General features: G+C 44.8%; 3 protein-coding genes and 1 pseudogene across 5 annotated transcripts; 1 reads left to right on the top strand and 3 right to left on the bottom strand.

Annotated features, from left to right (window-relative positions):
- Window positions 1–9,633: 9,633 nt before the first annotated feature.
- Window positions 9,634–13,820, bottom strand: LOC133883158 (uncharacterized). 3 transcript variants are annotated; one of them, XR_009902823.1, is made up of 5 exons: window positions 13,519–13,813; window positions 13,211–13,391; window positions 11,523–11,602; window positions 9,958–10,151; window positions 9,634–9,906 (listed from the first exon to the last, which is right to left on the bottom strand). XR_009902823.1 is itself a non-coding variant. In XM_062322381.1 (5 exons), the coding sequence occupies exons 2-4, from the start codon at window positions 13,322–13,324 to the stop codon at window positions 10,079–10,081; spliced, it is 267 nt and encodes an 88-aa protein (XP_062178365.1). In that variant the 5' UTR covers window positions 13,325–13,391; window positions 13,519–13,820; the 3' UTR covers window positions 9,634–9,819; window positions 10,057–10,078. The 3 variants fall into 3 exon arrangements, 2 of the variants coding, with proteins under 2 accessions (XP_062178365.1, XP_062178364.1); XM_062322381.1 differs by having other exon boundaries at window positions 9,634–9,819; window positions 10,057–10,151; window positions 13,519–13,820; XM_062322380.1 differs by having other exon boundaries at window positions 9,634–10,151.
- Window positions 13,821–14,074: 254 nt separating this feature from the next.
- LOC133883157 (small ribosomal subunit protein uS11z) lies at window positions 14,075–16,216 on the top strand. The gene is made up of 6 exons (XM_062322379.1): window positions 14,075–14,225; window positions 14,976–15,095; window positions 15,173–15,218; window positions 15,305–15,390; window positions 15,540–15,669; window positions 15,801–16,216. Exons 1-6 carry the CDS (start codon window positions 14,223–14,225, stop codon window positions 15,866–15,868), a joined length of 453 nt encoding a protein of 150 aa, XP_062178363.1. The 5' UTR covers window positions 14,075–14,222; the 3' UTR covers window positions 15,869–16,216.
- A 165-nt stretch (window positions 16,217–16,381) lies between these two features.
- LOC133883156 (early nodulin-like protein 18) lies at window positions 16,382–17,702 on the bottom strand. The gene is made up of 2 exons (XM_062322377.1): window positions 17,323–17,702; window positions 16,382–17,202 (listed from the first exon to the last, which is right to left on the bottom strand). Exons 1-2 carry the CDS (start codon window positions 17,492–17,494, stop codon window positions 16,511–16,513), a joined length of 864 nt encoding a protein of 287 aa, XP_062178361.1. The 5' UTR covers window positions 17,495–17,702; the 3' UTR covers window positions 16,382–16,510.
- A 3,913-nt stretch (window positions 17,703–21,615) lies between these two features.
- LOC133930524 (CRIB domain-containing protein RIC10-like) lies at window positions 21,616–26,779 on the bottom strand (annotated as a pseudogene).
- Window positions 26,780–27,577: the final 798 nt, after the last annotated feature.

Raw genomic sequence — 27,577 nt, 5'->3', positions numbered from 1 at the left:
TCTTTGATGGTCAGAACGGATCAAATTAAGGCTAGAAAATTACTTAATATCAATCAGGTTTATACAACGTTTAGACTGGTCATGTCTAACTTTTCTAGAATTGCTAAGTGTAATTGGTAGGATTGGTTCTTATAGTGCAAAACTTCTTTTCAATAGTATACTTGGTAGGATTGATTCTTTGCGTGTAAAACTTCTTTTCGGCTAAGGTGCAAAACTTCTTTTCGGTAAAGTAGGAATATTGGATAAAGCTATATCATATTTAAATAAAAATTAAAATCTGTTATTTTATGATTTAAAACCTTAGTAATCTTATGGCACCACCAATCGCCGGCCAGCGGGCGCTCGCCGTACACCAGCCGTCCTTGCCCTCCCACCGCGCGAGCAGGGCCTCGCGGTCTCCGATGCTGCCATCCAAGAACGCCAGCACGGTGCTGTCGGACGCCGGCCGCCCGGCCCCGCGGCAGCAGGCGTCTGTCCCCGCCCCTGTCGTGGACCTCTGGCAACGCCACCTTCGCGTCCGGGGTCGAAGCCCTCGGACGCGTCGGTGTTGCACATGGCGCAGATCATGTTCGCGCACAGCTTCGCGGCGGCGGCGGACGTACAGGACAGGGGCTCACACGCAAATGCATTTCCAAAAAGGTCACAACTGGTACTAACGAAGCGCACATCGATGTCCATGCATATCCTACTTTGTTCATACCATCATCATCACCCATGCCGGTCGAATGTCCACGAGTGACAGACGTCTTAGCTAAATGATGCGAGTACTCATTGACTACGGAAAGCACCTGGCCAACAACTTTCTAACGAAGTTACACTGTTTTAGTGCAATGCAAGTAGCGATCGAGCTAGGTACCCAGTCGTGGCAGGAGACGACGAAGCCACGGCTAGGTACGAGCTGAATTAGGGGCTTTCGCTTATGTATTACTAGGATACTCTGTTGGTATCCTATTTAGGAGTTTCGTATGCCAATCTCAACAATAATTATCATTTTTTTATGACAAATGAGCGAATATATCTTGAATTATACATGCACAACATGTTTTGGTTTAACTAATTGCGATGGACTGTTACACCGTGCAAGATTCCATATTTATATGTAATTTCTTTTAAAGGGGTAACATTTTTCCAATACTGAAGTGACGGAAAATATAGTTCGAGACATTTACATGTATCTCAAAGCTTAAATGGTTAAACTAGACTGATCAGGTACTATACTAAGACTACTCCTAACTAATAGTAGCGTTGATGTACCGATAATCATATTGTGCGTCACCTAACCTAGACTAGTCCTAACAGTAGAGTCTACCTAACCTACTTCAGGTTGTGCGTGCGTGCTATGAGCTCGATACAATGGTAACAAAGTCATAGAAGGAGATTGATCTTCTTTCTTCTCCTCTATCTCACCTCTTTTCTTCTTAAGCCCTATTTATTTTTGCTTATGCTGACTTTTGCTATTCAGGAATAAAAAGTTAAATCAAATAATCCGCTTCTAAAAATAGCTTCTGAGAAGCAAAAGATATCATTTATTATTAGAAGACAAAAATTGATCTAGAGGAGTTTTTTAGCTTTTGAGGAATAATGTATGAGAGTTATTATATATATTATACATTTTATCCGTATCAAAAGTAAACTTAAAAATGACTTTTCTATAAACATCTTTCAAAAATATATTTTGGATAAACCTAGACTCAACTAAACATGCCTTTATTCTTCTCTGGTAAAAAATAAAGGGGAGGGCTGGAGTGACAGCCGGTAGAGAGGACTCCCGTCCCCCCCGGAAGATCTACCGCTGCTCGGATGTGTCAAACTATCAGTATCTGCTTTCATACATCGGATCACTGGATGTTCTACAAGTCTAGATCATCTAGAAGCCGGGATGGTTCACTTGATGACTAATTATGAGCCAATGTGGTGCCGTGCCTGTAAGATTAGGAGGCCGTGACGGTGAGGAGTTCGTCGCACTAACCATGAGCAACACGAGCACCATCAAACAAAGCCAGCAAGATGTCGCGTCAAGTAGCTGAGCGATCAACCGTCGATTACTATGTACCGTTGGCTGTTAACATCGTCGAGGAAGGCGTGTTAATGCTCGACAAATGCATGGGGCTGTGTAAGTATAGGATAGAGCTGTGCTCGCTTAACTGGTGCGGTACACGGCGCCCCTGGCCATGAAACCTCCGCCGCGCGACGTGTGGTTTCGCGTGAGCGCCGCCGAGCTCCGGATGGACGCGCGCGCCCTGCCAGCCCCGCCTCCACGTACCCTCCCGGCCTCCTGCTCTGCCCCTTCTGGCCCTGCTCGTGACCCTGACAACAAAGGAAATTCTAAGTTGCCTTGTGCATACATAGCATATTATAGACTTATCAAGAATTCATTTAGATAGGTGAAAAAAAGCTATGCATATATAAGTGTGTGGTCTTACACAATTGCGCTGATAAGCACAAGTCACGGTGCATTAGTGTAACGCTGACATTGCCCTGAGCGTGCCACAGAAAACTCGGACAGAGCCATGCATGCATGCGTACTTTAAATTTCGCAGATTCCCGAGTAGAGGTCGATGGCTGACGCTGATACAGCGGTAGCGAGGCCAGAGAAAGTGAATGTTAATGAAATAGTGACCAGAAGAGACTTGACGGAAGTATATCTTAACTGAATCCATCTAGGCATTTCTTACTACTTCGTGCCTTACGCCACATTAACGTTACATTACTAGCTACATGGCTGCATCACATATTAGCCATGCATGCCCACTGTCACACTGTACTGCACTACAGCTTGTCACGTGTAGGCCAGGCCGGTCCGGTGAGTGTCAGCTTGTCAGTAGTTGAGTCTCAGGTCGAGACGTCTGAGCCAGATCGAGTGCAAGGCCATTTTGACGCGTCGAACCGTGCCGCGACGGCCGGTTGAGCCGTAAGTGGCGCCGGACGCGAAGCACGCGGCGGCGCAGAACGGCGTAATGGTGGTACGGGATGCCAGCGAAGATGTCCCTGATCGACGTGATCTAGGACCTGTTTGGTAGAGCTCTCCAAAGTCTTAATTCTGTGGTGGGAGTGATTCTGTGGTGGAAGTGATTCTGTGGCTGAAAGTGATTCTCTAGTGATTCTTTAAAAAAAATTTGCCAGAGAAAATGATTCTCAACAGAATCAGAATCAGGAGAAGCTACTTTTTTCAGCTCCCCAGAATCAGCAGAATCAGAGAATCACTCCCACGGATTCCAGCCGGGGAGCTAAAGCCTGATTCTGCTGTTTGGCAGAGCTCCCCTGATTCCAGCCGGGAATCAGCTCTGGGAGCTCTACCAAACGGCCCCCTAGTCGTGCGGGACGGTGACAGAGAACTCGGACCCATTTGAGGACGTCGCTGAACGGGGCCGAGTAGTTGGTTTTGGCGGCGATGATCACCGACACGCCCCCGGCTGCGGTCGCCTCCACGACACGGGCGCTGGCTCGGATAGAGGCAGAATTTCGCCGTTGCCATGAGCTCTCTGAAAGATCAATGACTTTGGCATATAATTAGTATTTTTTGTGATTAATCATTATTTTTAAAACTATTTTTTTAATATTTAGGATGTCTTTTTACATATGGTTTATATGAAAAACCGTATGAGCGAACAGCGGTGGCCTCTTGCGGTTCCAGATCACCTGTGAAAACAAATTTTCACAAACGGTTGCTTACAAAAACCATCTCTAAAAATAAAATGATTACTATAGACAGTTCCTTATATAAATCGTATGTGTAAAACGTTATCTTCGAAGAAGGTTTTTTACGTGAACTGCCTCTGAAAATTAGGTAATTATCATAAGCGGTTCATATAAAGAACCGTCCGTGGTAATAGATCATTTTCAGAGACGGTTTTTTTATGTAAACCATCTCTAAAATTAGGATGATTAATACATATGATTTATATAAGGAATTGTACGTGATAATGGTCATTTTCAGAAACGGTTCTTTATGTGAACCGCCTTTAAAAATAGATAATGATTTATCTTTAAAAAATCATAACTTTTTCGTAAGAAGTTGGATGAGGACAAAATTTATACGAGAATTATAGCCCTCTATGAGATCTACAAATTTGTAGCTAAAAACTTTTTTCTTGAAGTCATTTAGATATTCAAATAATCAGTTGAAGTTTTGGACATACGAGAGATCAAAATAAATGCAAATGTTATTATTACCACAAGTCATATTAATACAAGCACCTCAAGGATAATAAGAAGAAAAATAATACTACCAATTCCAACATCTCTAATAAGATCAACAAGAAAAAGATCAAAGACATTTACTATCTTCGCAAGAAGAAGAAAGATCTATAACAAGATATTGGTTTACAAGGTTGGCATGCAATATGGGAGAGGGATCAACTATTTGGATGCTTAGAGATTTCATTGATAATATAAAGGACTCTAAAAAGGTTTGGATTTCTAAAATAACTTTGAGTTCAAAGGACTCGAAAGGATTTGAAAACTTAGCTTACAAAAGTGTTAGTGATAATAAATAGCATATGCACTGTTTTTTTATCTCTTATGTCTAAACTTCAAATGATTATTGGGATATTTGATGTCTTCAAATGAAAAAAAAATCACTATAAAGTTGTAGATCTCGTCGAGGGCTATAATTTTCTGTAGCGAAAATGATCTTATTAGGTAATGATTTATGATTTTGGTGATTAATGACAACATAGTCATTAGGACTAACATGTTTGTCAAGAATATATGTTAGTAGGTCTCATGGGTGCAATACATGAAGAAGCCATCGAAGCTGGAACAAAGTTTAAAATGAATTGGACAAGTCCCAGAAAAATAATCTTACCGGATGATCCATTGCTCAAGACATTGTACACACCAGAGTATTTCTCTCAGATGCGTTATATTCACTGGATGGTCTGATGCTCGGAAGGTTACACACCGGAGTGTTTTCACTCAGAGAGAGGAAAATGAAGACCTCACTGGATGATCCGATGATCAGAATACTACACACGGGATTTCTACACCAGAGCATTTAACAGAAGCTATGCAAATAAGAGAAGGAAATATTTTAACACACCAGATGGTCCGATAATGAATAAGTTAACACACCAGAGTGTTTTCTAGGAAGATGTCAAAGCAAATAAAGGTCAACACATCAGACAATTTGCACACCAGACTAACTGCACAGAGAAGAAGTGGTTCGGTTTAGTGCAAGACAACACACCAGATAATCCGGTGATGTAAGTGAAGGATACACCAGATAATCCGGTGTTCATAATGTATTTGAGTGGAGTTCCAACGGCTAGTTTCCACTGATGTACACACCGGATGGTTTGGTGCTTGTACTACTATTGTTACCGAATCATCTGATGTTCACAGTAAAGATGAGTCGTTGGAGCAATGGCTAGTTGGTGGGTTTGAGGCTATAAATATGCACTCACTCGGTTATTTGAAGATGCTAAAGTCTAGAGGACTTCATACACATCTGAGAAGATATCCAAGCCATCCAAGTACTTAAACTGTTCATCTAAGACAATTAAGCACACAATTAGAGAGTGATTAGTGCTTATAGGCCTAGAGAAAAGTGTTGCTAGGTGCTGCAACCTAGAGAGTGAATCAAGGAGTGATCTAACTATATATCGAGAGGTACTTCGGCTCCTTAGAGTCTTGCCAACTCGTCGGTAACTTGTTGACCCTCCGACTTGGTGTGGAGCGATGGTAAGAAGATTATGCGGGGATGCGGAGGTCCTTGTCTTTATGATTAAAGCTTCAAAATAAAGACGACGCACTAGTGATTGGAAGAGAGGTTAGTGGTGAGACCTCATCTTGGTGGCTTGATGGCTCATTGTACTTGAGGTATTGTCTTGGTGACTTGGTATCTCAATAGCCGTGACCAGAAGAGACTTGGCGACCGGGAGCATATCTTTTGTGGAGCTCCAATGTAGACTAGAGGTGATTTGTGTGTCACCGATACCACAAGATAAAAATCCTCTCTATCTTATTTACGTTTTCGCATTTATATACTTGCAATTTTATCTTGCTAGAGTATGTTGCAATTATCTTGAGCGGTAGATTAGATGCACTAGATAAATCTAGAGCACATTTAGATAGAAATTAAGATAAATTTATCTTATGAAGGTTTTGGAGCCATTAGTTTTGAATTATCCTAATTCACTCTCTTAGGACATCACCATTCCTCATAATTGTATCAGAGCCTCGTGCTCTTGATAGACTTAACATCCTATAGTTATGATGTCTAAGGTTGGGATGGATACTTATAGCGCTCTATATTTCGATGGTACTAATTTTCCCCAATGGAAAATTCTAGTGACTTGTTATTTGCAAGCTAAAAGTTTAGATGACCATGAATATAGGGGTTGAAGCTTCTACCTCATCCGATACGAAGAACTTTATCCTCATAAGCAAGCAAGCTCAATGCCAACATATGAAGACAATGATGAGGAGACAAGCGAAAGAGTCAAGCTCAAGTGAAGATGATAATGATGAGAGCAATGAAGAGGATGATCAGAGCGCATCAAGTGATAAAGAAATTGATCCCAAGATAGTTAAGTTCTCATAAGTGGAAAAGAATATCAAGAGGATTAATGTCAAGATTGATTATTCAACTCCTTGAAAGACTTCGTCAAAACAGTTGATCATATCAAGAAAGAGAAGAAGACCAAGAATAAGAGGGAAACAAGAGAATGAAGCAAAGTATTTGCAAGCATGGAAAGATGGGTGAGCGAAGATGAAGAATCAAAATCAAGTGATAAGAGCATTACCATCCACTCCTCCAAGAAAAACTCTTCCTCAAGATCATTATCACTAAGTCATCACACAAGCCATCTCACAAGTATCTTATGGCCAAAAGCATGGAAAGGTACACACGGAAGGTCCGATGATCAGACGGTTTACACACCGGACTAATTGCAGAAAGAAGAAGTGGTTCGGTTTGGCGCAAGACAACACACCGGATAGTTCGGTAATGGAAGTGAAGGATATACTAGATAATCCGGTGTTCAGAATGTATTTGAATAGGGTTAGACCGGCCATGTCCAACTTTTCTAGAATTGCTAGGTGTAGTTGGTAGAATTGGTTCTTATAATGCAAAACTTTTTTTCGGTAGATTGCTACATATACTTGGTAGGATTGATTCTTAGGGTGTAAAATTTCTTTTCGGGCTGAGGTGCAAAACTTCTTTTCGGCAAAGTAGGAATACTCGATAAAGCTAGATCATATTTAGATATGAATTAAAATCTGTTTATTTTGTGATTTTAAACCTTATTAATCTTATGGCACCACCGATCACCGTCCAGCAGGCGCTCGCCGTACACCAGCAGTCCTTGCCCTCCCACCGCGCGAGCAGGGCCTCGCGGTCACCGATGCTGCCGGCCAAGAACGCCAGCACGGTGCTGTCGGACGCCGGCCGCCCGGCCCCGCGGCAGCAGGCGTCTGTCCCCGCCCCTGTCGTGGACCTCTGGCAACGCCACGTCCCTGGCGGGGTCGAAGCCCTCGGACGCGTCGGTGTTGCACATGGCGCAGCGCAGATCACGTTCGCGCACAGCTTCGCGGCGGCGGCGGACGTACAGGACAGGGGCTCACACGCAAATGCATTTCCAAAAAGGTCACGACTGGTACTAACGAATCGCACAACGGTGTCCATGCATATCCTACTTTGTTCATACCATCATCATCACCCATGCCGGTCGAATGTCCACGAGTGACAGAGACGTCTTAGCTAAATGATGCGAGTACTCATTGACTACGGAAAGCAACTGGCCAACAACTTTCTAACAAAGTTACACTGTTTTAGTGCAATGCAAGTAGCGATCGAGCTAGCTACGAGTTGTCGGTAGAGAGGACTCCCGTCCCCCCCGGAAGATCTACCGCTGCTGGGATGTGTCAAACTATCAGTATCTGCTTTCATACATCGGACCACTGGATGTTCTACAAGTCTAGATCATCTAGAAGCCGGGATCGTTCACTTGAGGACTAATTATGAGCCAATGTGGTGCCGTGCCTGTAAGATTAGGAGGCCATGACGGTGAGGAGTTCGTCGCACCAACCATGAGCAACACGAGCACCATCAAACAAAGCCAGCAAGATGTCGCGTCAAGTAGCTGAGCCATCAACCGTCGATTACTGTGTTCCGTTGGCCGTTAACATCGTCGAGGAAGGCGTGTTAATGCTCGACAAATGCATGGGGCTGTGTAAGTATAGGATAGAGCTGTGCTCGCTTAACTGGTGAGAGGCGTAGGCGCCGCCGCGGTACACGGCGCCCCTGGCCATGAAGCCTCCGCCGCGCGACGTGTGGTTTCGCGTGAGCGCCGCCGAGCGCCGGATGGACGCGCGCGCCCTGGCCAGCCCCGCCTCCAGTACCCTCCCGGCCTCCCCTGCCTCCTGCTCCGCCCCTTCTGGCCATGCCCGTGACCCTGACAACAAAGGAAATTCTAAGTTGTGCACACATAGCTTATTATAGACTTATTAGGATTATTCATTTATATTAAGATTCGTATTGGATAGATAGGTGAAAAAACTATGCATATTGTATGTGGTCTTACACAATTGCCCTGACAAGCATAAGTCACGGTGCGTTAGTGTAACGCTGGCATTGCCTGAGCGCGTCACAGAAAACTCGGATAGAGCCATGCATGCATGCGTACTTTAAGTTTCGCAGGTTCCCGGGCTGAGGTCGATGGCCGACGCTGATGCAGCGAGGCCAGAGAAAGTGAATGGTAATGGGCAGCGTCTGCGTCTGGAACGCGGTCAACGGTGATGAGCGCGGCGACGACGACGGCAAGGAGATATGCGGTTAGAGCTGGGAGAAGACTAAGAGCAGGGCAGCCACATCTGCTCTTGGTAGCCATGCCTGAATGCTCAGCTCAACACATGGATCAACCATGCGTCCGCGTTCGTCCGTGACGGATGATAACCTATGTAGGCTGTAGCAGAAGCTGGGGCGTTGTCCACATTACAGGAATCAAGGCCTGGATCCGAGGGCGATGCGAGCCAGGGATCGGCGCAAGTTTTCGACCGGCATCGCGTCAGTTATCGGCAGCTGCATTGGATCTGCAGATGGCGATGAATGCAGGGGTGCGGTGGGGGTGCATGCATGCCACGGCATGTGGACTTGCAGACTTGCATTGAGGTCAGTGTTGTGAGCGGATTGTAATGAACAGTACACAATCGAATAGAGAATGGATTAGTATTTCATTTCATTGATTTATACAAGATGAAGGGGTGGTTGCCGTTGAGGAGACACCCCTCCTAAACGAACAAGTAACCTATTGATCACATTGCATTGGTTCGTAACAGTTAGAAGGAAACAGGTGAACAGGCCATGGGAAGACGACTCACCGAGTCACCGTGGACGGCACGGTCTCTAACCTTGATGCGTGCCTGGCCCATGGCCACGTGCTGCAGTGACAATGGCTTGTAGCTTCTCCAATCCAATCTCCACAGTGTTCACTGGTCCTACCAAAAAAACTGTAGAAATAGTACTGGGTTTGCATGTACATCTCTCTGTATGAATTTTCACGCAAAATGGTCAGACCCATGCGGTACATGGAGATAATGACAAGGGAATCAGCAAATCATATCGTCAAGGAGAAGTTTATGAGGGCATCTACACACTGTCAGAACTAATTCATCTGGCAGTGTACCGATGAGTGTAGGAATCAAGCATTATTTATACGCAACTGTAAACATATACCAGTATGAACAAACAGATAGACAACTCTGCTACAGAGGCTATTCTGTGGGGTCAAGCAACAGACCATGAGGACTGAGCGAGGCCTAAACTCTGAAGGCCCACAACGACTGGACTTGGAAGTACTGCATATCACGTTTCAGTATCTGAAAAGGGGCGCAATTCAAACATCAGCAACAGCGATTTCAAGGAGTTCACCGCCTGGAAAGGCAGATTTGCAGATAAGGTTTATTGCAACAGCGATTTCAAGGAGTTAATAGCCTGGAAAGGCAGATTTGCAGATTAGATTTTATAAACACCCAAACATAAGGCAGCATTGTGCTCATATGATCCCTTGGAGATAAGAACCGCTTCAAAAGTGAAGAGAAATAAACTAGGCGCGCTTGTTGAAGATTCAGATGCTGTTTACTCCAGCTTGACTTCAGCCCTATTTGGAGGATCCAGCTGCAGGTAAGTATACGGTTCGGTTGGTTCCTCCCTGCAAATCACAGGTCCATATGTGAATAACTACTGATGCTAACGAAAAGGATAATCTTCAGGGTCAGAATGCTTATCACCATGTTGAAACAAATATGAGGAAGAATCTAGGACCTGTTTGGATCATGGCCTAAGAGTGCCTAGTGTTGCCACACTTTCTTGCCTAACTTGTGGTAAAGAAAAAGCTCACCATAACTTAACTCGCCTAGGGGCATCTTGCCACAACTCCATAAGTGTATGGTTTGTGGGACCTAGGTGAAAAAAAGTTTGACATGCCTAAGTTGTGAACCAAACGCTTGCCTAACTGGGTCAAACGAATAGTGACTAGTTCTTCTGGGTGGATTCATCATGAGCCTCACACTTGAATGAAGTCATCAAGTCTGCTAGTGTTTCGGCATCACAGCTTCCGGAAGTACTTAACTTTTTTTCTAAGAACAAAATATGTTAAAAATGTTCTGATATTAGAGGTCTTCAGTTTTCATACCCTTCTCGAGTTGTGGCATAGTAGCAAATTATACTTATTGTTCATTTCGGTGCCATTTAATCAATTAAGCTGTTCTAGCCTTGTCATGTTTGAACTGGTTGCTCCTGGCCAGGCCGTCTCAGTGCACCAACTTGGACCAAATGATTACCAGGCTGAGATATGCACGCATATTTTCACTAATCCTGGACCAGGTTTCACAGCTACCCAATGCATAAATGAGCATGCCCCATCCAAGCAACTAACGAAACCACCTTTCCGGAACATGCAACATCACATGTGGAAGCAAACAACTCTAAAAAACACTCTCTGAGAGAAACTAAATCGCTGATGGCAGTATGGCACAGCTAGTCCAAGAAGTATGCAGGCAGTCACTCACTTCACAAACTTTGGAGATTCGGAAAAATAGAGAGGGAGCTTATAACTTCCACAAGAATACAAAAATCCACTTTATAAGCTAACTCATACAATTCAGTCACTATGGGTCAGTTACGGTGAAAATGAACAAAGCCATGTGGTAGAATATTGCTGCTAGATAAACAGATTTGAAGCCACCAAAACCTTGTCTCCTGCAGAGATTACTCTTCATGGGCTTCTCTGCAATTACTTGTTAATATCCTCCTCAATAAATAAATATAAAAGGTACAGACAAGATAAAGTGGTCCACCTTAACATCAACTACACTTTAGTCACCACTCGCAAGTTTAGATTCCCCTCAATCAGAGCATGCTTATTTCTTTTATCGATCCAACAGTGTCTTGCATCATATCGCTGATCAGATATGATGTGACAAAAGCATCACTGATCAGATATGATGTGACAAAAGCATTGCTGATCATATATGATGTGGCAAAAGCATCAAACACATAAATCATGAGAAGCTACACATACCCAGGATTCGACCGCATGCACTGCCAGAAGAGCTTGAATGGACCCGGAACTGTCTTGAATGGATTCCCCTCAAAGCAAGCCTGCAAAATAATTCGCAAAACTAAGTATGTTCAGCATATTGTATACCGAAGAATTTAAGACTTAACAATGCAGCATTTGACCTAATGTTGTTAAAATCATGAAAAGCAGAGCCAATGGATTCAGCTATCTTTGGCAAACATGCAGTAAGTGGCTATGGCTGGTAAGTGCACACTACCAAGAATCCGAAATGGGGGTAGCATTTTGGAGTTTGGACGCTAGCAGGTTCATTGTTAGCACAGCCACCATGTCATGACAGTGGCCAACTCCAACTGATTTGTGCTGCTTTTTATGCTGTGCTTACTGAAAAACTATACTTATTTCATGATGTTTTTCACAGTGTTACACGGACAGGGTGCGGGTGTCGGAGTCCGACTCGGGTGTGGGTGTCCGATTCGGCAAATTCTAAAAGATAGGATTCGGAAATTCATCATATATATATATATATATATATTTATTTTTATTATTTTATAAAATAAAATAGAAATTCAAATTAGAGAAAATATGTTGTGCAAATAATTTTGCATTGCAACTACTATTTTTTTCACATTCATAACTGATCCACATAAATCCACAAGCAAATGCATCACATGTTTAATAAAAAAAGAAAAAGGGAATAAAGGATTAGATGAGCTATTGGACTGCCATTTTATGACCCATCCAGCCCATCTACATCTACTTGCCCTAACCTCTCCCGAGTCCTCTCCTCCACCCACTCACCCAGCAGCCCCAGCCGCCGCCTCTCCTCCCCCTCTCCCCCGCCGCTGCCTCCTCCCCTTCGCCCCCACCGCCTCCCCCTCCCCCTTGCCCCCACCGCTACCTCCCTCTCTTCCTCTCCCCCGCTGCCGCCTTAGCCTCTCCCCCTCCGCCGCCGTCGCCATCTCCTCCTCCTCCTCTCCCCAGCCTTTGACACAGCCACGGCGGGTCGGATGCGTGTTGTACTGGGTCCGGTGGCACGTTGACGCGGCAAAAAAAATTCGGACTCGCGAGTCCCGGTAACATTGGTTTTTCAAAGTAGACAGATCAGTACCTACTATTTTTAGGGCTTTAACATAAACTAGCAAGCTTCAGGGTGGTTTCTTTATATGCTCTCGGGCTCAGATATGGGGTGTATTCCATCCTGAAAGCAGACACGTCAGTCAGGCTGGCCTATTAGTATTCCTAAACTGTGCTTTTCATATTTAAATTAGGCTGAAAATGGTAGTCTGAAAGCAGTAACAGCAGGGCAAGGCAGAAGAAGTCCTGATTACAGGTTGTTGAATCATGGTTTCTTCTGGGGTCCAGGTTACTAGGTACCAGGCAACATTATGTGACTAACATGCCAGGAAAACATTTTCAAGTGAGCTAAGACGAGTTTTGGGCAGTGAAGCATTCACTGAAACAATGCAACGCCAGCCTGATGCAATGTCAAGTGACTCTAAGCTGGGCACAACCAAAATTGTTAGATGGCAGCACACAAGTATTGAGGATACACCACTAAACTAGCCAAAAATTATCATTTGCGGGTTCAGATAGTTATGAGTTGCGACAATCTCTATTCATCAGTTGGAAGATACAATGAGCAATGGGCGAACTTCTAGAAGCAACATGTGACTAGAGAGCGAGCGGACCTGGACGACGTCCTCGGCGCGGTCGTTGCAGCGGTGCGCCTTGGGCTGCCGATTGTCGCCCTCCGGCAAACCCCACGGGCTCTCCCGCCGCGGCACCGGCCTCTCCTCGCTCATCCTCCCCCCTCCTCCTCCTACCAGGCTACCACCACCACCTCTTCTCCTCTCCTCTCCTCCCTATTCACTTCAAAGAACAGCAAAATGAGTCAGATTCACCAGCACGACACACCCACCCACGAATCCTCAGATCACGGCAACGCAGGAGAGAGAGAGAGAGAGAGAGAGAGAGAGAGAGAGAGAGAAGGGCTCACCTATCAACCTCGCCTCTTCCCCCTCGAGCGCGGCGTGCGATCCCAAGAAGAGACGACGGATGCTTCCCTTCCCCTTCTCACAGTGGTCGGAGTCCAAAGAAGAGGCGATGGGAGGAAAAAAAAATCTATGCTGCAAACAACTCTCATGTAACACCGTCTGGATAATGTTACATGTCCCGATCTTAAAACAGTGGATAAAATTCACTCAACACTACTCGTATATCAAGTATCAAATATGAAGAATAATTTCCTATTTTAACGAGATCTATCGTTCTGCAATCCACGTTAAGAATAGGTAATAGCTATCAAATAATGCTACTACAAAAGAAGTCATCTGCAGCGTTACATAACTTTTTTTCCCCGATGGAAAAGGAAGGCGAGGCAACGAAAGCAAATGGGTACATTCTTACCCAGACCATTTAGCCCAAACAAATTTTGGCCCGTTAAGAGCTAAAGTCACCAAATTACCGGCCCAGGCCTTGTACAAGAAATGGGGCCCACCAGAAGAGACAGAGGATCGAGGGCAAAAGAGGAATTTTGGTAAGCAACGGTAGGACGAAACCCTAGGTGTGCTGCGCCCTCGTATATAAGCGCGAACCCTCGCTCTTCGCTTTTCTGAAGTTTCGGCGGCGGAGGCAGCGGCGGCGTGCTCGTGATCTCAACAAGGCGCACTCGACTCCGGTCGCCCGTCGCTCCGCGCAACCATGGTAAGTGAGGCCTCTCCTCATGCGCTCGTGATTCGAACCCAGATCTAGGTGGAAGCATGCTAGTGGTAGGGTTAATTGTGTTGAGAGATGTGTTCCTAAGAGCGTAGATATGGTAGGGAAAATTGTTGATTGGAGCTTACGGCTGGTGTGCTGGTGCATAATCGCTTAGTTGCTCGCTGGATTGGTAGATTGAAGTGTGGCTTCTAAGCGTTACAGTGATGTGTGGTGCAAAGGTTTTTTCAAATTTAATCACAGCTGATGTAGTGCTGTAGGCGAAGATCTTTAGCGTCCCCGAATGTAATATGAAGGTATGCAGTCAAATCCGTGGTAGAATTGACTATTCGGCTGAAGTCTACTTATTAGATTCTACTAAGAGTTGTCGACTGCGTGGGGTTTGCGAGGGTTGAATTGTTTCGAAGTTGGAAAATTTAGAAGTTTGATGAAAGCATGGTTGTTCACAATATGCACTGTATTGCAAGTGTTGTTCGAGTTCTGGAAATGGTTTATTTGCTTAGTGAATTGCAGCCTGGGTTCGCTTTTGATTGGCTTCTAGCAGTTTTCTCTTAGGGTAACTCCAGTAGTTTTTCCTTAGAGTAACTCCTGGCAAGCAATTTAGGCTACCTTCTTGTGCCCAATTAATATGGTATATTTTGATCCTCCAACAGCATTGTGTGCTGCGGAAGTGTTATTAGACTTTGTCACGTGAGTTTGGTAAGTTAAATGGCGCCTAACAGTAGTATATGTTTGCAGTCGAAGAGGAAGACCAGGGAGCCCAAGGAGGAAAATGTCACCCTTGGACCCACTGTCCGTGAAGGAGAGTATGTCTTTGGTGTTGCTCGCATCTTTGCGTCCTTCAATGACACTTTCATTGTAAGTGCTGTATACTTTACCTCTGATGGACCTTTTCGTTTGCTGGCCAAATTTAACTGTGATCCTCTAATATGCAGCATGTCACTGATTTGTCTGGAAGGGAAACACTGGTTCGGATCACTGGTATAATCCTTTTTCCTGGTCATTCCATGCCTGAGCAATATTGGTAATGGTATTTAATTGTAACCATGATGTTATGAACCATTTAGGTGGGATGAAGGTCAAGGCTGATCGTGACGAGTCATCACCTTACGCAGCTATGCTTGCAGCCCAAGATGTTGCACAGCGATGCAAGGTATGTGTAATCGGTCTCATTCATTTGTTCATCTGTGTATCCAAAGATGATGTCTGCTTAATTAACTGAAAGCATAGATCAATGTAAGGCTGCTGTTAGAGTTGCTGCATCCAGATAAGTAATTTGTGAATTGGTTCTTTTGTCTTCAGGAGCTTGGTATCACTGCACTGCATATTAAGCTTCGTGCCACTGGAGGCAACAAGACCAAGACTCCTGGACCTGGTGCTCAATCTGCTCTCCGGGCTCTTGCCCGTTCTGGGATGAAAATTGGGCGCATTGGTAAGTATTCTGATATCTTGCTAAGATCCAACTCAACCAGTTTTTCCTGCTTTGATATAGTTGCATCGGTTATGTTGATAGAAAGTTATATTGCTTGTGTATATTAATGGCGCCATTTGTGTTCTGTGCAGAGGATGTTACCCCGATTCCCACTGACAGCACTCGCAGAAAGGGTGGTAGGAGGGGGAGGAGGCTGTAGGTGCCTTGTTCAGGCTACTTGTCATCTCTTGGCGCGGGCCATCAAGAAACTAGTCCTCTCTGGATAGTGTTGCTGTTTCTACGCTTCTCAAGAGGAGCTTTAATTTTGCTCTATGTTGAGTACCATTTACTGTTAGTCGAATCTATGATGTTGCCTGGTTCCTATTTTGGTTGAGGAATTAACTTGTCATATTTATGCTAAAACATGCGTTTTCACTCTATAGAACCTTGTATTTCCTTTCAGATTGATTATTAGTTAGCTCGATAAGATACAGCATTATTGCTTGGTTTTGCATGGTGCTGAACAGAATCCTCTGCTTTCTGAATACCAGTTTTAGAATCTACTTTTCCTCGGCCTGTGCTTATTCAGATTAAGTTCATGCTGCGTTATTATTTCGAGAAATTTAGTTTTTGACGATGTGGATATTGTCTGATTGCCTCGAAACGTAGTTCTGCAATGTAGCTTCAGTGCATAACTGCATATTGAGCATTTCAGGATAGTTGGCAAGGACAATCAAGCTCAACGGTGCATGCCTTTATTATCAGCAAATACGAGAACAAATACAAATATAAATGATCCTCTTCACAGTGTAAGTTATCTCACTCAAGATACATTACACAAAACGCGTCGCCGCAGAACACTTCACATGGCAAGCATGGCGTAACCGATGTAGGCGCCTAGCGAGCCGACGAAGCCCGCGACCACAGTGGCAGCCCCGCTCTGACCTTTGGCTGCAGGTGGCGTCGGCGTGCTCGTGCTGCCACCCTCGGCGCTTGGCGCGTTGGCTGAAGCAGAAGGTGGCTGCGGCACGCCTCCTGGGGTGGCAGGCGAGGTGGATGGCGACGGGGCCAGAGCCGCGGGCGACGGTGGCGAGCTCGGGGTGGTCGTAGGAGCAGCCGCAGGAGCCGAACTTGCTGGAGACGGCGCCAAGCTCGGGGTGGCTGCAGGAGCCGAACTTGCTGGAGACGGCGCCAAGCTCGGGGTGGCTGCAGGAGCCGGCAGAAGGGCAGCCGGGGGAGGGGACGATGGGCTTGGCATAGGGGCAGCAGAGGGAGGCGACGAGGGGCTTGCCGCGGAAGACGGCGGCGGCGTGGTAGACGGAGCCCGCGGGGTTCGGGTGCCGCTGCGGTCGGCGAGGACGACGACGATGAGCTTCTCGTTGGCCCTGCAGTTGGCCTCGCTACCGCTGATGAAGAAGAAGGGGCCGGAGCGGTTGAACGTGAACACGGTGGCGCCGTCGTCGAACTTCCTGACGTACGACGACGTGTTGCACGCGTTGTACGCGGCCGGCTCCACCAGGAGCACCGAGTCCGTCTCCTTCGGGTACACGAACACTGCCCCCACACACACGCACAAAAATTTTCAAGAACAGCACGTACAAGGTGACCAAAAACGAAGAGATGTCTCGCTGCATCTTTGCCATCATGGCCGGCGCGCGATCTCGTGGAACTTACAGAGCTGGTCGCCTATCTGAAACCGCAGCCTCCCCGCCCACGTGTTGTAGGGCTCGAAGCCGGAATCAGGCACGCTCCAGCCTTTCTGGCCCCCGACCCTGAACTGCGTCGCGCTGGCCGCAGCGACCAGGAGGGAGAAGCAGACCAGTCCTAGACGGTAAGGCCGTGCCATGTCTGTCGAGATGGGTCTTCTTTGTGATCGATGGGAGCTTGGGAGAAGAAACAGGAGGAGCTGTGTACTTGCGTGGTCCCCTTGTGGTGATCGAAACGCAGGGGCCTGACCGGTATTTGTAAGCCTGGCTCAGGTCTGAACTCAAGTGGCTTTACACGGTGTCAGGTTCGTTGCTTTTGGCTATGTTAATCTGCAGAGGTGTTGCGTTTGGCTAGTCGGCCATGGTATGCACCTGATCGATCACCACCTTTTTCTTGTGATTGGTTGGAGGCGTCAGGAGGACTTGTCCTGGTCGTCTTGTGCTTTGCACGGCGTTGCACCGCCGTGGACGGCTGATGCTCTGACGAGTGTCCCCTGAGCTGGAACGACGGTTCCTCCTCGCTCCGGTCTAGATACGTAGCCAACGTCGTTTTCAGAGGAGCAATGATCCGTGCTCCTCTGTGGTGCTCCACACACATGTCGAAGCCTGGCGCCTCGGTCAGCAGAGTCGCTAGAAAGTTCCTGGCCCGCCTGATGCTTGATCGGTCCAAATGTCCAATCGAATTAGTCCAGAGAAACGAGAAGAAAAGAGTGATTGAGTTGATCGATCGACAGATCAGACATAGTGGGAGATAACAATCTTTTTCAAAAAAGTGTTCAGAACTTTCTTGCATTTGGTGCTGAAGTTATTCGTGACTTGACCTGGTTGCAAGGAGAACGTACTGCATCTGCTGCCTGCATGCGGAGCCACGAGGGGTGGTGGCTGTGGTTCTTTCTCAGCAGTCGCCACATGCGACTGACCATGGGAGAGAAGACTACTGGGATCAGACAACGAAGTGCATAGAAATTCAAAGAAGTATAGAATTTCTGAGGAGCAGAATAGTTCTTCTGGTCAAATCCCAAAAGAAGCTAGTGATTTGTCCAGATATATGACGTGCTCATAAGCCAACTCCAGCAGCTACCTCATCCAATGCTACAGTACCGCACAACGCTGTACAGTGTTGCGGAGAGGAGAGCTGGTCTGTATTGGGGGGTACTGTAGCAGCACGCATCACTGTAACAGTACTGTTTATAGTGGCTGACGGTGTGTCCAGGGACAAAAGACAGTGGGACCGAAGAGAGAAAAAGAGGAGTAGAATGTAGAAAATAGGGTAGCTGCTGGAGATGAAAAAATAAGAGATGCTGTAATAGTGATAGAGGATGCTCTAATAGTATTTTTAAAAATGAAAATTTAAGGTAGCTATTGAAGATGGTCTTACAAAACTAGGACCAGTATCTAACTGCAGTTTCCGTTTTTGGAGCACTACTGCTCTGCAAAATGGTCATCCATGAATTGAGCACTGCTGAGAAACTTCACCTAGATTGCCAAAGTGCTCGCAGGTCACACACAATAGTCTACTACTTGTTCCATTTAGTAGAGCTCTAGCTCTCAACTCTACATTAAATATTAAGTTTGTAAATTAATATAAGATGGTTTGTTTTTATTTTTAAATTAAAATGAAAATAAAATAGCATATCTAAATACTCTTGATTAATTTATAGCGCAAACTCCATAAATTTCTAGAGCTAGAGATACCTGGCTCAAAAATTCTTATATCTATAGCTCTGTCAAACAGCCTATTTAATTGTGGAAGTTGTATCAATTTGCCGAGTTGATATCAGCTTGTAAGGAAAACTATAGATCTGATCATGCCATAGGCTGATGTTGAAGAAAATGAATCGTAGATGAAGAAAGTAAACAGTCTAACTACAACAAAATGCGTGGATGCAGCAATGACAGCACGGTCGGGACGATGGCGCTCCCGATCGACCTTGAACCCCCTCAGCGATGCCCTTCATCGATTTTGGACTCGAGCAGATCACATGGTGCTGGCTGGGATTCGCGTGGCGCCGCCGAACTCGAAGACACACACTAGTCTGCCGGAGAAGACGCGGGCTTAGCGAGCGTATCTTGCCGGGGAGGAGCACAACGCTCCCCGTCGACGCAAGTCTCGGGGCCGGTTGGAGGTCAGGACGGCGTGGTTGCCGTCGATGGTGACCGCCAGGTGGGCACCTCGGAGCCCGGGGTGGTCGTTGTTCGATATACCGACCAGATGAACTGTAAATGAAACAACGACCACACCTGAATCTTTTTTTAGCCGTTGGATTGGAATTGTACGACTCAGGTCAACGTGGTATGCCACGCCACCCAACAAGTCAGCGAGCGGCTCTGATCAGCAGCGAAACTAGAGCGAAATAGAGAGGATGCAAGATCTTATCTACGCACAGCTTTACACTCGACATCAGCCTGTGGATGCAGGAGTTTGAGCCGTAGGAGATGCGATAGAGGTAAAATTCTAAGAGTTAGCATTGATTTTCGATTTTTGTGTAAACGCATCCGCACCCCTGCTCTCCATGTACTTTTGCTCCTAGCTCCGACGGCAGAGCTTCTTGTGCCGCCGCCCGACGCTAGGTGGCCACCCAGGGCCAGCCCTCAGGGGGAAGAGGGGCGCCGCCCTGGACCTCTAAAACTTAGGAGCTTTCCCATATACATATAGTGTATTTTCTCTTTTGTACTGAGTTTTGACCCAGGTAAGTCTGTTAGGCTCATACTGTGCAGGTCATATCGCATATTAGCAACTCATATGGCTATATGGCTCATATCGTGCGGTTAGCACTTAGTGCACGTCGTCCACATATGTGTGCCTATTGTTGAAGTGCCGATGCAGCCGATCTGGTCTTGTATTCTAGTGTCTTCTTGTCTCCTCGTCAACTTGTCTCATCGTCTGGCGTCTGGCAAGTGCCGCCACAAGCAGTAGGCCGCAACCACAGCGCCGCTGACGGCGGTGACCCTGACGACCTAAGCACTCTACCGGGAAAATCAATCAAGTCATCACGTATTCACATGCTGAGTGCAATCGATCAAGTCAGCCTGAACTTCAGGGCATCTGGAATTGCCACTGAGTGCCCGAGAATCTGGCCATCTGGGATTGCCGCTTAGCCTGAAGACTAAAGTCTCAAGTAAAGAAATTCTCATCTCAGTTCTCACGCAGGCAACATCGGAACCTGTTCTTGAAGAGTGATGACTTGATAGATGCAACATCAAACATGCAAGCAGAGTAGCAAACATGCAACATGTTCTTTCAGCTTTTTCACCTGTACAATTTAACAATTAGCACATCAACATTCGGCACGTGATGACTTGACCAATTACACTTTTGAAGTAATTAGATTATCTCTGTCGGTGATTTGGTATAATCGGTAAGATTTGCACATTTGCAGTAAGCTCTGTAAGCCATCAATTGATGGCACGGGTTGTGGTCTTTGGGATTCAAATTCTTGAGAGTTTCATGTTACCACGTGCTAATTGGTAAGATTTCTTAAGTCGGTTATTTGCTTTTATAGCTTTGCACTAGTTTTCAATTGCTGTAATTTTTTTTTAATTTTTAGCATATGTTAGAAGAAATTATTTAATATGATCACTACAAATTGTTGGAGGTAAACGTTATTTTTTATATACTTTAAGTGTTTATTAGAAATAATTTCTTAATATATCGAATATTATCTTTACAATATATATATTTATTATTTATGTTTCAATTCAATATAAGCTCTGTTTTTTTTCCCTCAAGTCACCGAAATCTAAAGACCAGCCCCCTAGGGCCACCTTTGACCACGCTGGCAGCTCTACGCCAACGCGTTTGAGGAGCTCGCCGCGTCGTGGAAAAGAAGACCGCAGGGATCAGACAACGAAGTGCAGAGAAATTCAAAGAAGTGTCGCAATTCTGAGAAGCGCAATAGTTCTTCAGGTCAAAATCCCAGAAGAAGCTAGTGATTTGTCCAGATCTGTGGCGTGCTCTTATGATGCCCACGGTAAGTTTCAGATGTCAATTGGCCAGAGCCCAGAGGTGGGAGCACGGGCCCATGCGCATCTGCAAGTTGAACAGAATGGCCAATTTGACGCATTCTTCACCTGTTATCGATAGTTCTTGAGCAGCAACCAAAACCGTTCACCAAGTGTCCAAAACGCAAGAATGAAGAACTGTTTATTCAGCATGGAGCCGTACCCCTGTTCTGTCTGCTAATTGGTCTATTCTTCAGTTGGTTCCTTTTCTTTTTTCGAAGAAACTTGGCTCCATCTTTATTTAACACGCGGCGACGTGCATGTACGTACAGAGATTGCACCGGCGTCATTCTGCGATCAGGCGACTCGCAGCGCCCTCTGCGGCTCGCCGGAATCATCGCACGCTGTGGCGAACGAGGCCATCAACCTCCGTGAGGACGACCTCGCGGACGAGGCAGGCGACGATGCCCTGGCTTTCTTCGTCCTCCTCGCCTTCTTGGGGCCTCTTGGGGTGCCACTGCCAGCGCAGGCGGAGCCCTGGCCGGAGGTGTCTGGGTGGACATCTATAGGCAGCAGCATGCCGGGCGGTTGCTCCAAGTCTGCAGCAACACAACAATGCGAGTCAGCAGTTGAAGAACGTGCGACAGGAAATCAAAGAAGACATAAGAGTTTGCTAGGAACTGCAGCGAAGGGTAGTACATCAGCTCTAAAAAATTTTAGAGTTGATTATTCATAGCTTTAAAAATTATTGAAGTTAGAACTATGGATAGATTAAGGAATCTTGGTTTAGACATTTTATTTTTATTTTAAACTAAAAACATTATTTTGATTATTTTACTTTATTCTATAAACTCCAAATAAATCTCAAAACTAGAGTTCTGAAACAAGATTTTAATGTTCATACGCCGCTGACCACGTATTCCGAGAGTAAATGCCGCTGACCACGTATTCCGAGATTAAATGTGCTGACAAGGGCAAGTGTAAAGTTGCCAAAAAATATGTTGCCCAATAAGCAAGCCACATGTGCTCACAAACCACGCACGAATTTCACGGGTAATCCGTTCCCAGGTGCCCACGCGAAAAATTTAGAACACATTTGAAATGCAGGAATGTTCAACGAATTTTGCAGACAACTGTTTAATTCATAGTATATGAATGCAGAATAAATCGCGGTGTTCCAAGCAGAAACCTCAAGTTATAAAGCTGCAATGAAACTACGGAAATGAGGCCCAAATTGAACTGAACAAGAATACATAAATTTTCCTTTTAAAAAAGATTTTAAAATGACCAGCAGAAGGCTCATATCCGGTCCAGGTTGCACAAGCACCATTACGAATCCGACTGGGTGGGTCGGTAGACGGTAGCGGTAGGGATGCTACAGTACGGCCCAGTGTGTACGGCACCAAGGCTAATCGAGCCGTGCCCGGCCCTGCTGGCAGCGTGATTCGCGGCAGACGGCCCGGAACAGCAGTGGAAACGCGCGGCCTGTGGGCGGCCTGCGCGGGTCGAACAAGAAAATTCCATTAGGGGAACGCAGACGCCGGGTTTATCAGAACCGTCTATTTTGTGTGAAGATTGGTGTGGAAGGATATAAAAAAATTATAACTAGATAAGAGAATTAATAGATAGATGAGTATCAGAAGAGAAAAATAAACATTAAGATAGACCATACATAACAACTTAAAATTTAACCCGGTGAGAAGGTTTTCAAACTTAGTGGCGACGCCAATAACGATTCATATGGCCTCCCAGCACTTGCCACGGGAGCCATGGACCTCTCGCCAAAGGTTAAGCTCAGGGGAGGTCTCGTGCAAACGCCTCCTTGCACGTCTCCCTTGGGACCTCGTCTGCAACTGATGACCACTGCTCCTGGCTATATTAGGCCTCGAGACACCGGTTTTTTTCAACTGTGCCTGAGAACCAATCGAAGAGGAAATGGATCCACCTCTCGACCCTATAGGGGTTGATGTGAGAAACTGTCTAAATTATATTCTAATTAATCATCAGGAATGATATATAATATAATCACATCTATTATGATTAATCAGAATCTAATTCCGGTAGTCTCGATATGTGTTTTATATTCAAGATCGAAACGCATGTCTTTCCAATATATAACATCACAACAGAGTTTGAGAAAGAGAGAGTAGTTAAATTATATTACAAGTTTTTAATCACTTAACTAATTACACAATTTACAACAAAAGAAAGCTAGTAGAGTAAAGAACAGATCACCTCCTACCAAAACTAGAAAAATACGTAGCGGATGATATCACCTATTAACAACAAAAGTTAGGTGAAGTCATATGCCCTTAGAATCCACTAAAAACATGCCACACGAGTAGTTTTCACTACTAATTCCCGCCACTTACATTGGCGGGCATGAAGTAGCTAAACACGAGCTCCTCCTCACTGCTAGAACCTGAAAGAGTAACGTGAGTACGAAGGTACTCACAAGACTTAATCCATAATGAGTACATATAATAATCCGACTCCAAAAATTATGCATTTAAGTTATTAGTAAGGAATAGACCATAATGTTAAGTAAATTCATAAGCGTAAGCAACCTAACATCTATACTTAACTAAAAGCATATCTATCCTGCAATATCAACCTGTATATAAATATAAAAAAAAATCATCTCATATAATCAATAATCCTTAACAACCAAACCCAATATACTATGTCGTTTCTCTAAATTCGAAAACTCTACGATCGATGTGAATGGATAGAAGCATGCTCATGATTGAGAACGCGATAATTCGAATTGTTCTTACATCCTGCAGGGGTACAACTTTACCCACATGATCGGGGTTTATCCTCTTAGCTCGTGAGACAATTTGGCGAGGTTTACATAATATCAAGCATTTGTTCAAATGGGGTGATATTCATCATATAGGCAATGGGAGTCTGACTCGGTTTTGGAATGATGTGTGGCTAGAGAGTACTCCTCTGAGGATTCAGTTTTCCATGATATATGTTGTATGCTATAATCCTAATGCTAAGGTTGCAGATTGTGCTAAGGATGAACAGAGTATTAATTTCAGAAGGACTTTTGAGGAGCTACAGAAGTAGGAATGAGAGTCTTTACAAGAATTACTTAGAGATGTTCATCTCACGGATGAGATGGATGGTGTGGAGTGGTCTCTATCTCCCTCTAAGCATTTCACTACTAGATCCTTGTATAACTTCCTCGCTTCTGGGGGCATGCCTCATAGCTTAGCTAAAAAGCTCTGAAAATGTAGAGTACCTTTGAAAATTAGGATCTTTATTTAGCAGTTGTTTCAGAACAGAGTGCAATCTGGTCATCAACTGAAAAAGAGACATCGACGAGGGAGCAGGTGTCGTGTTTTATGTGGCTGTATTGAAATAGCTGACCATATCTTCTTCAAATGTGTGTTGGCTCGCTTTATGTGGTGTATCATTGCGGAAGTATTTGGTTGGGAGGGCCAACCAACTTCTGTTGATAGTCTGCTGCAGGATTGGATTGATGGTATCTTTGGTGTTCATTACAAGTTAGGTCTCTTTTTTTTTTCTCAGGCTTAGCTTGGGCTATCTGGAGCACTAGGAACAAGATGGCTATCCAACATATTTTCCCTAATTAGCTTATTGATGTCGTTTATACTGTCATTTCTTACTTACAGAAGTTGAAGCTCCTTCTAAAGGTGAATGATAAGATGAAGGTGGAACAAATCTCAGCAGAGTGCTGCTTTGGGCGAAGAATTTTCATCCTTCTTTGAACAACATATCTGATGTGATGTTTCTGTAATAAGTCAGCTTGCGGTCTCTTTTTCCTCTTATGTAATAGGGTTGATGTGGTCTTTCGAGTTGCTACCTTTTGTGCTTTTGGTTAACTGGTAATCATAGTTCTGTAAGACTATGTCTTCGCTTTCAATAAAAGCGGGGTTTTCCTTTTGTCTAAAAAAATCAAGGATTACCCACTCGTGTTAACAAATGGAAAAGTTAGCTAGAAAGCCTGAGCACATGTGAAATGTGTGGCCTGGATTCAGAGACTGAACATCACATACTTGTAAGCTGCAATCAGGCTAGAGCACTTCGGTCAGCGATTAGGAAGCACTGGACCATACTGAATGAGGCTCATTTTCCGTACATTGGTCTGGATTGGCTCTTAGATCTATTCTCAAGTTTAACTCTGGAGATCAGTGCGCAGGTTGCGCTCCTCTTGTGGCGCACATGGCATGTTCAAAATGAAATTATGCACAAAGCTAGCAGGCCGCCGATCGCTATTTCTGTCCTTTTCTTGCTCAATTATATTGAGGCACTGGCCATGGTCCGGCAAGAGGAGGGTGTGGTGAACGACAAGGGCAAGAAGGCGTTTCTGTTAATTGCTGAACAATGGCGGAGAGCTAATTTGGCCAAGACTGAGCTGAAGGGGAATGTTCGCTGGAATCCTCCGTCGAATGGATGGGTGAAGGTCAACGTGGATGGTGTGTTTTCATCAGAATCTTGAAAGGAAGGAGTGGGTATTGCGATTTGATTTCATCAAGGATCTATCCTTTTGTGTGCCTGGTATGTGATCTTTGATGGTGCCTCAACGGAGGAGGTGGAATTAATGGCGTGTAGTGAAGGTATAGACCTAGCTGCTGACTGGATCCAGAGAAAGACAATAGTTGAATTGGATTGCTCTTCAGTCATCACCGCTCTGAACTGTAGGAGCCTGGATAAGTCGGCATTTAGTTTCTTGATTGAGGACGTTAAGTAGGCTAGTTGTCTTTTGCCGGATGTGAAATTCCAGGCTATAAAGAGGGAGAGGAATTTGGTCGCTCATGAACTTGCATAATTGGTGAAATATACAACACACTCTGCGATGTGGCGTATACAAGTTCCCCTTTGCGTTGAGTCACTGGTTTCCCAGGATTGTAATTTTCTCTTGAGTAATCAATCTCTTTCCTCGAAAAAAAAAAGGAATGAGAACAAGCTACTTGCCTAGGAGGACTGCCTTGACTGCGCAGCAGAGCTCGCGGATGCTGCTGCTGACACCTCCTCCAATCCTCTGAATTCATTCATCTGCTCAAATAGTCACAGTCATGCACCAAATCAAAACCGGTAGGTGTTTGCCATGAAGATTTTGCATGATGACCAGTCAGTCATGAGGTGATCCTTACCCAGCTTGGACACGAATCACCAGCACCCAAACCTATGTGAGACACATGCCTCACATTTGTAGGGTACCTGATCTCCATCTCATGCTCCCTCTGCACTGCTGAAAAAGCACAGAGATTTAATCCGATTATTAATCATCGATGAGAGTTGCACAGATCCATAGTTTATGAACTTCATACAACAAACTAGTATCCTCATGGTGTGTTCCATCATAGTCAGATAAGTTAATCTGAATGACTAATAAGGTAGCAATAGTCTAGAAATCAGGGGAGTGAGATAACATTGGAAGAATGGTTCTTACTGAATATTTGAGCGATGATCTTCAACCCTTTGAATATTCCCTTCATCGTTATCGACATTGGCAAGGCCTTCCTTCTGATCCAGAAGGCCTCTTGCAGAAGGCCCTCAAGCAAAATTGGAATGCTGAAGGCAATGCTTAGATATCATGACTAAATGTCAGGTCATTTTCAGAATCATGCCATGGAGACCAAAAATCACACAGTGCATGAATTTGTGCGTGATTGAAATTTACAAGAGAGAGAAAAGTAGCTGTTACCTCCAAGGTTATGTCTCTTTGCTGCACGAAATTTACAAGCTTTCTTGGCGTATTCTCCTAAGGAGGAAAATAATAAAAAAAAGAACTCGTTGGAAATCCTCTTCTACCACAGAAGCTGCCCTACATCTGATAATTTTTTTTTTTTTGAGAAACACAATGCAGAAAGAGGGAACAAGAGCTTGATATACAAATATTTCAGTTTAGAAATGAAGCGAGTAGAAAAGAGAAAGGTGGGAGAAGATGGGAAGAAATCTGAACCTTCTATATGGACTGCACAATCCTCCTTAAATAAAGGTGACAAATTGGTTTGTATTTCCTCTTCTACTCCCTCCTCTCTCTGGCCATTTCTCGAGACAGGTGCCTAGTTGACACTTGTGATGTTGCAGCTGTACCTTGCGAGTTTAATGTTTAGCATCACTTTGTTGTGTCATTGCCCCCCTTAATTTCTTCTTGTGAGTAACTAATGTTATGCACGATCTCTTTGAAAACAGGATAGCTGTGTGTCTGTAAAACAACGGTTGCATAGTCTCTTTCTCATATAAGTGAACTTTTAGTGAATCTTAAGGGTACACTTTTTCTTTACACATTTAACTACATCTGA

This window comes from Phragmites australis, chromosome 10, assembly GCF_958298935.1.
Source record: "Phragmites australis chromosome 10, lpPhrAust1.1, whole genome shotgun sequence".
NCBI lineage: Eukaryota > Viridiplantae > Streptophyta > Magnoliopsida > Poales > Poaceae > Phragmites > Phragmites australis.
Note: the sequence above shows the minus strand (reverse complement) of the source record. Positions and strands in the feature narration are given on the sequence as shown.

Coding starts and splice junctions, on each gene's coding strand:
- LOC133883158 (XM_062322381.1), bottom strand. CDS start 13,324: ATGAGCGAGGAGAGGCCGGTGCCGCGGCGGGAGAGCCCGTGGGGTTTG. Junction 11,603..13,210: donor GCGCCGAGGACGTCGTCCAG/GTCCGCTCGCTC, acceptor ATTATTTTGCAG/GCTTGCTTTGAGGGGAATCC. Junction 10,152..11,522: donor TGCATGCGGTCGAATCCTGG/GTATGTGTAGCT, acceptor TGTGATTTGCAG/GGAGGAACCAACCGAACCGT.
- LOC133883157 (XM_062322379.1), top strand. Junction 15,219..15,304: donor AACACTGGTTCGGATCACTG/GTATAATCCTTT, acceptor TGAACCATTTAG/GTGGGATGAAGGTCAAGGCT. Junction 15,391..15,539: donor ATGTTGCACAGCGATGCAAG/GTATGTGTAATC, acceptor TTTTGTCTTCAG/GAGCTTGGTATCACTGCACT.
- LOC133883156 (XM_062322377.1), bottom strand. CDS start 17,494: ATGGCACGGCCTTACCGTCTAGGACTGGTCTGCTTCTCCCTCCTGGTC. Junction 17,203..17,322: donor TCAGATAGGCGACCAGCTCT/GTAAGTTCCACG, acceptor GTGTGGGGGCAG/TGTTCGTGTACCCGAAGGAG.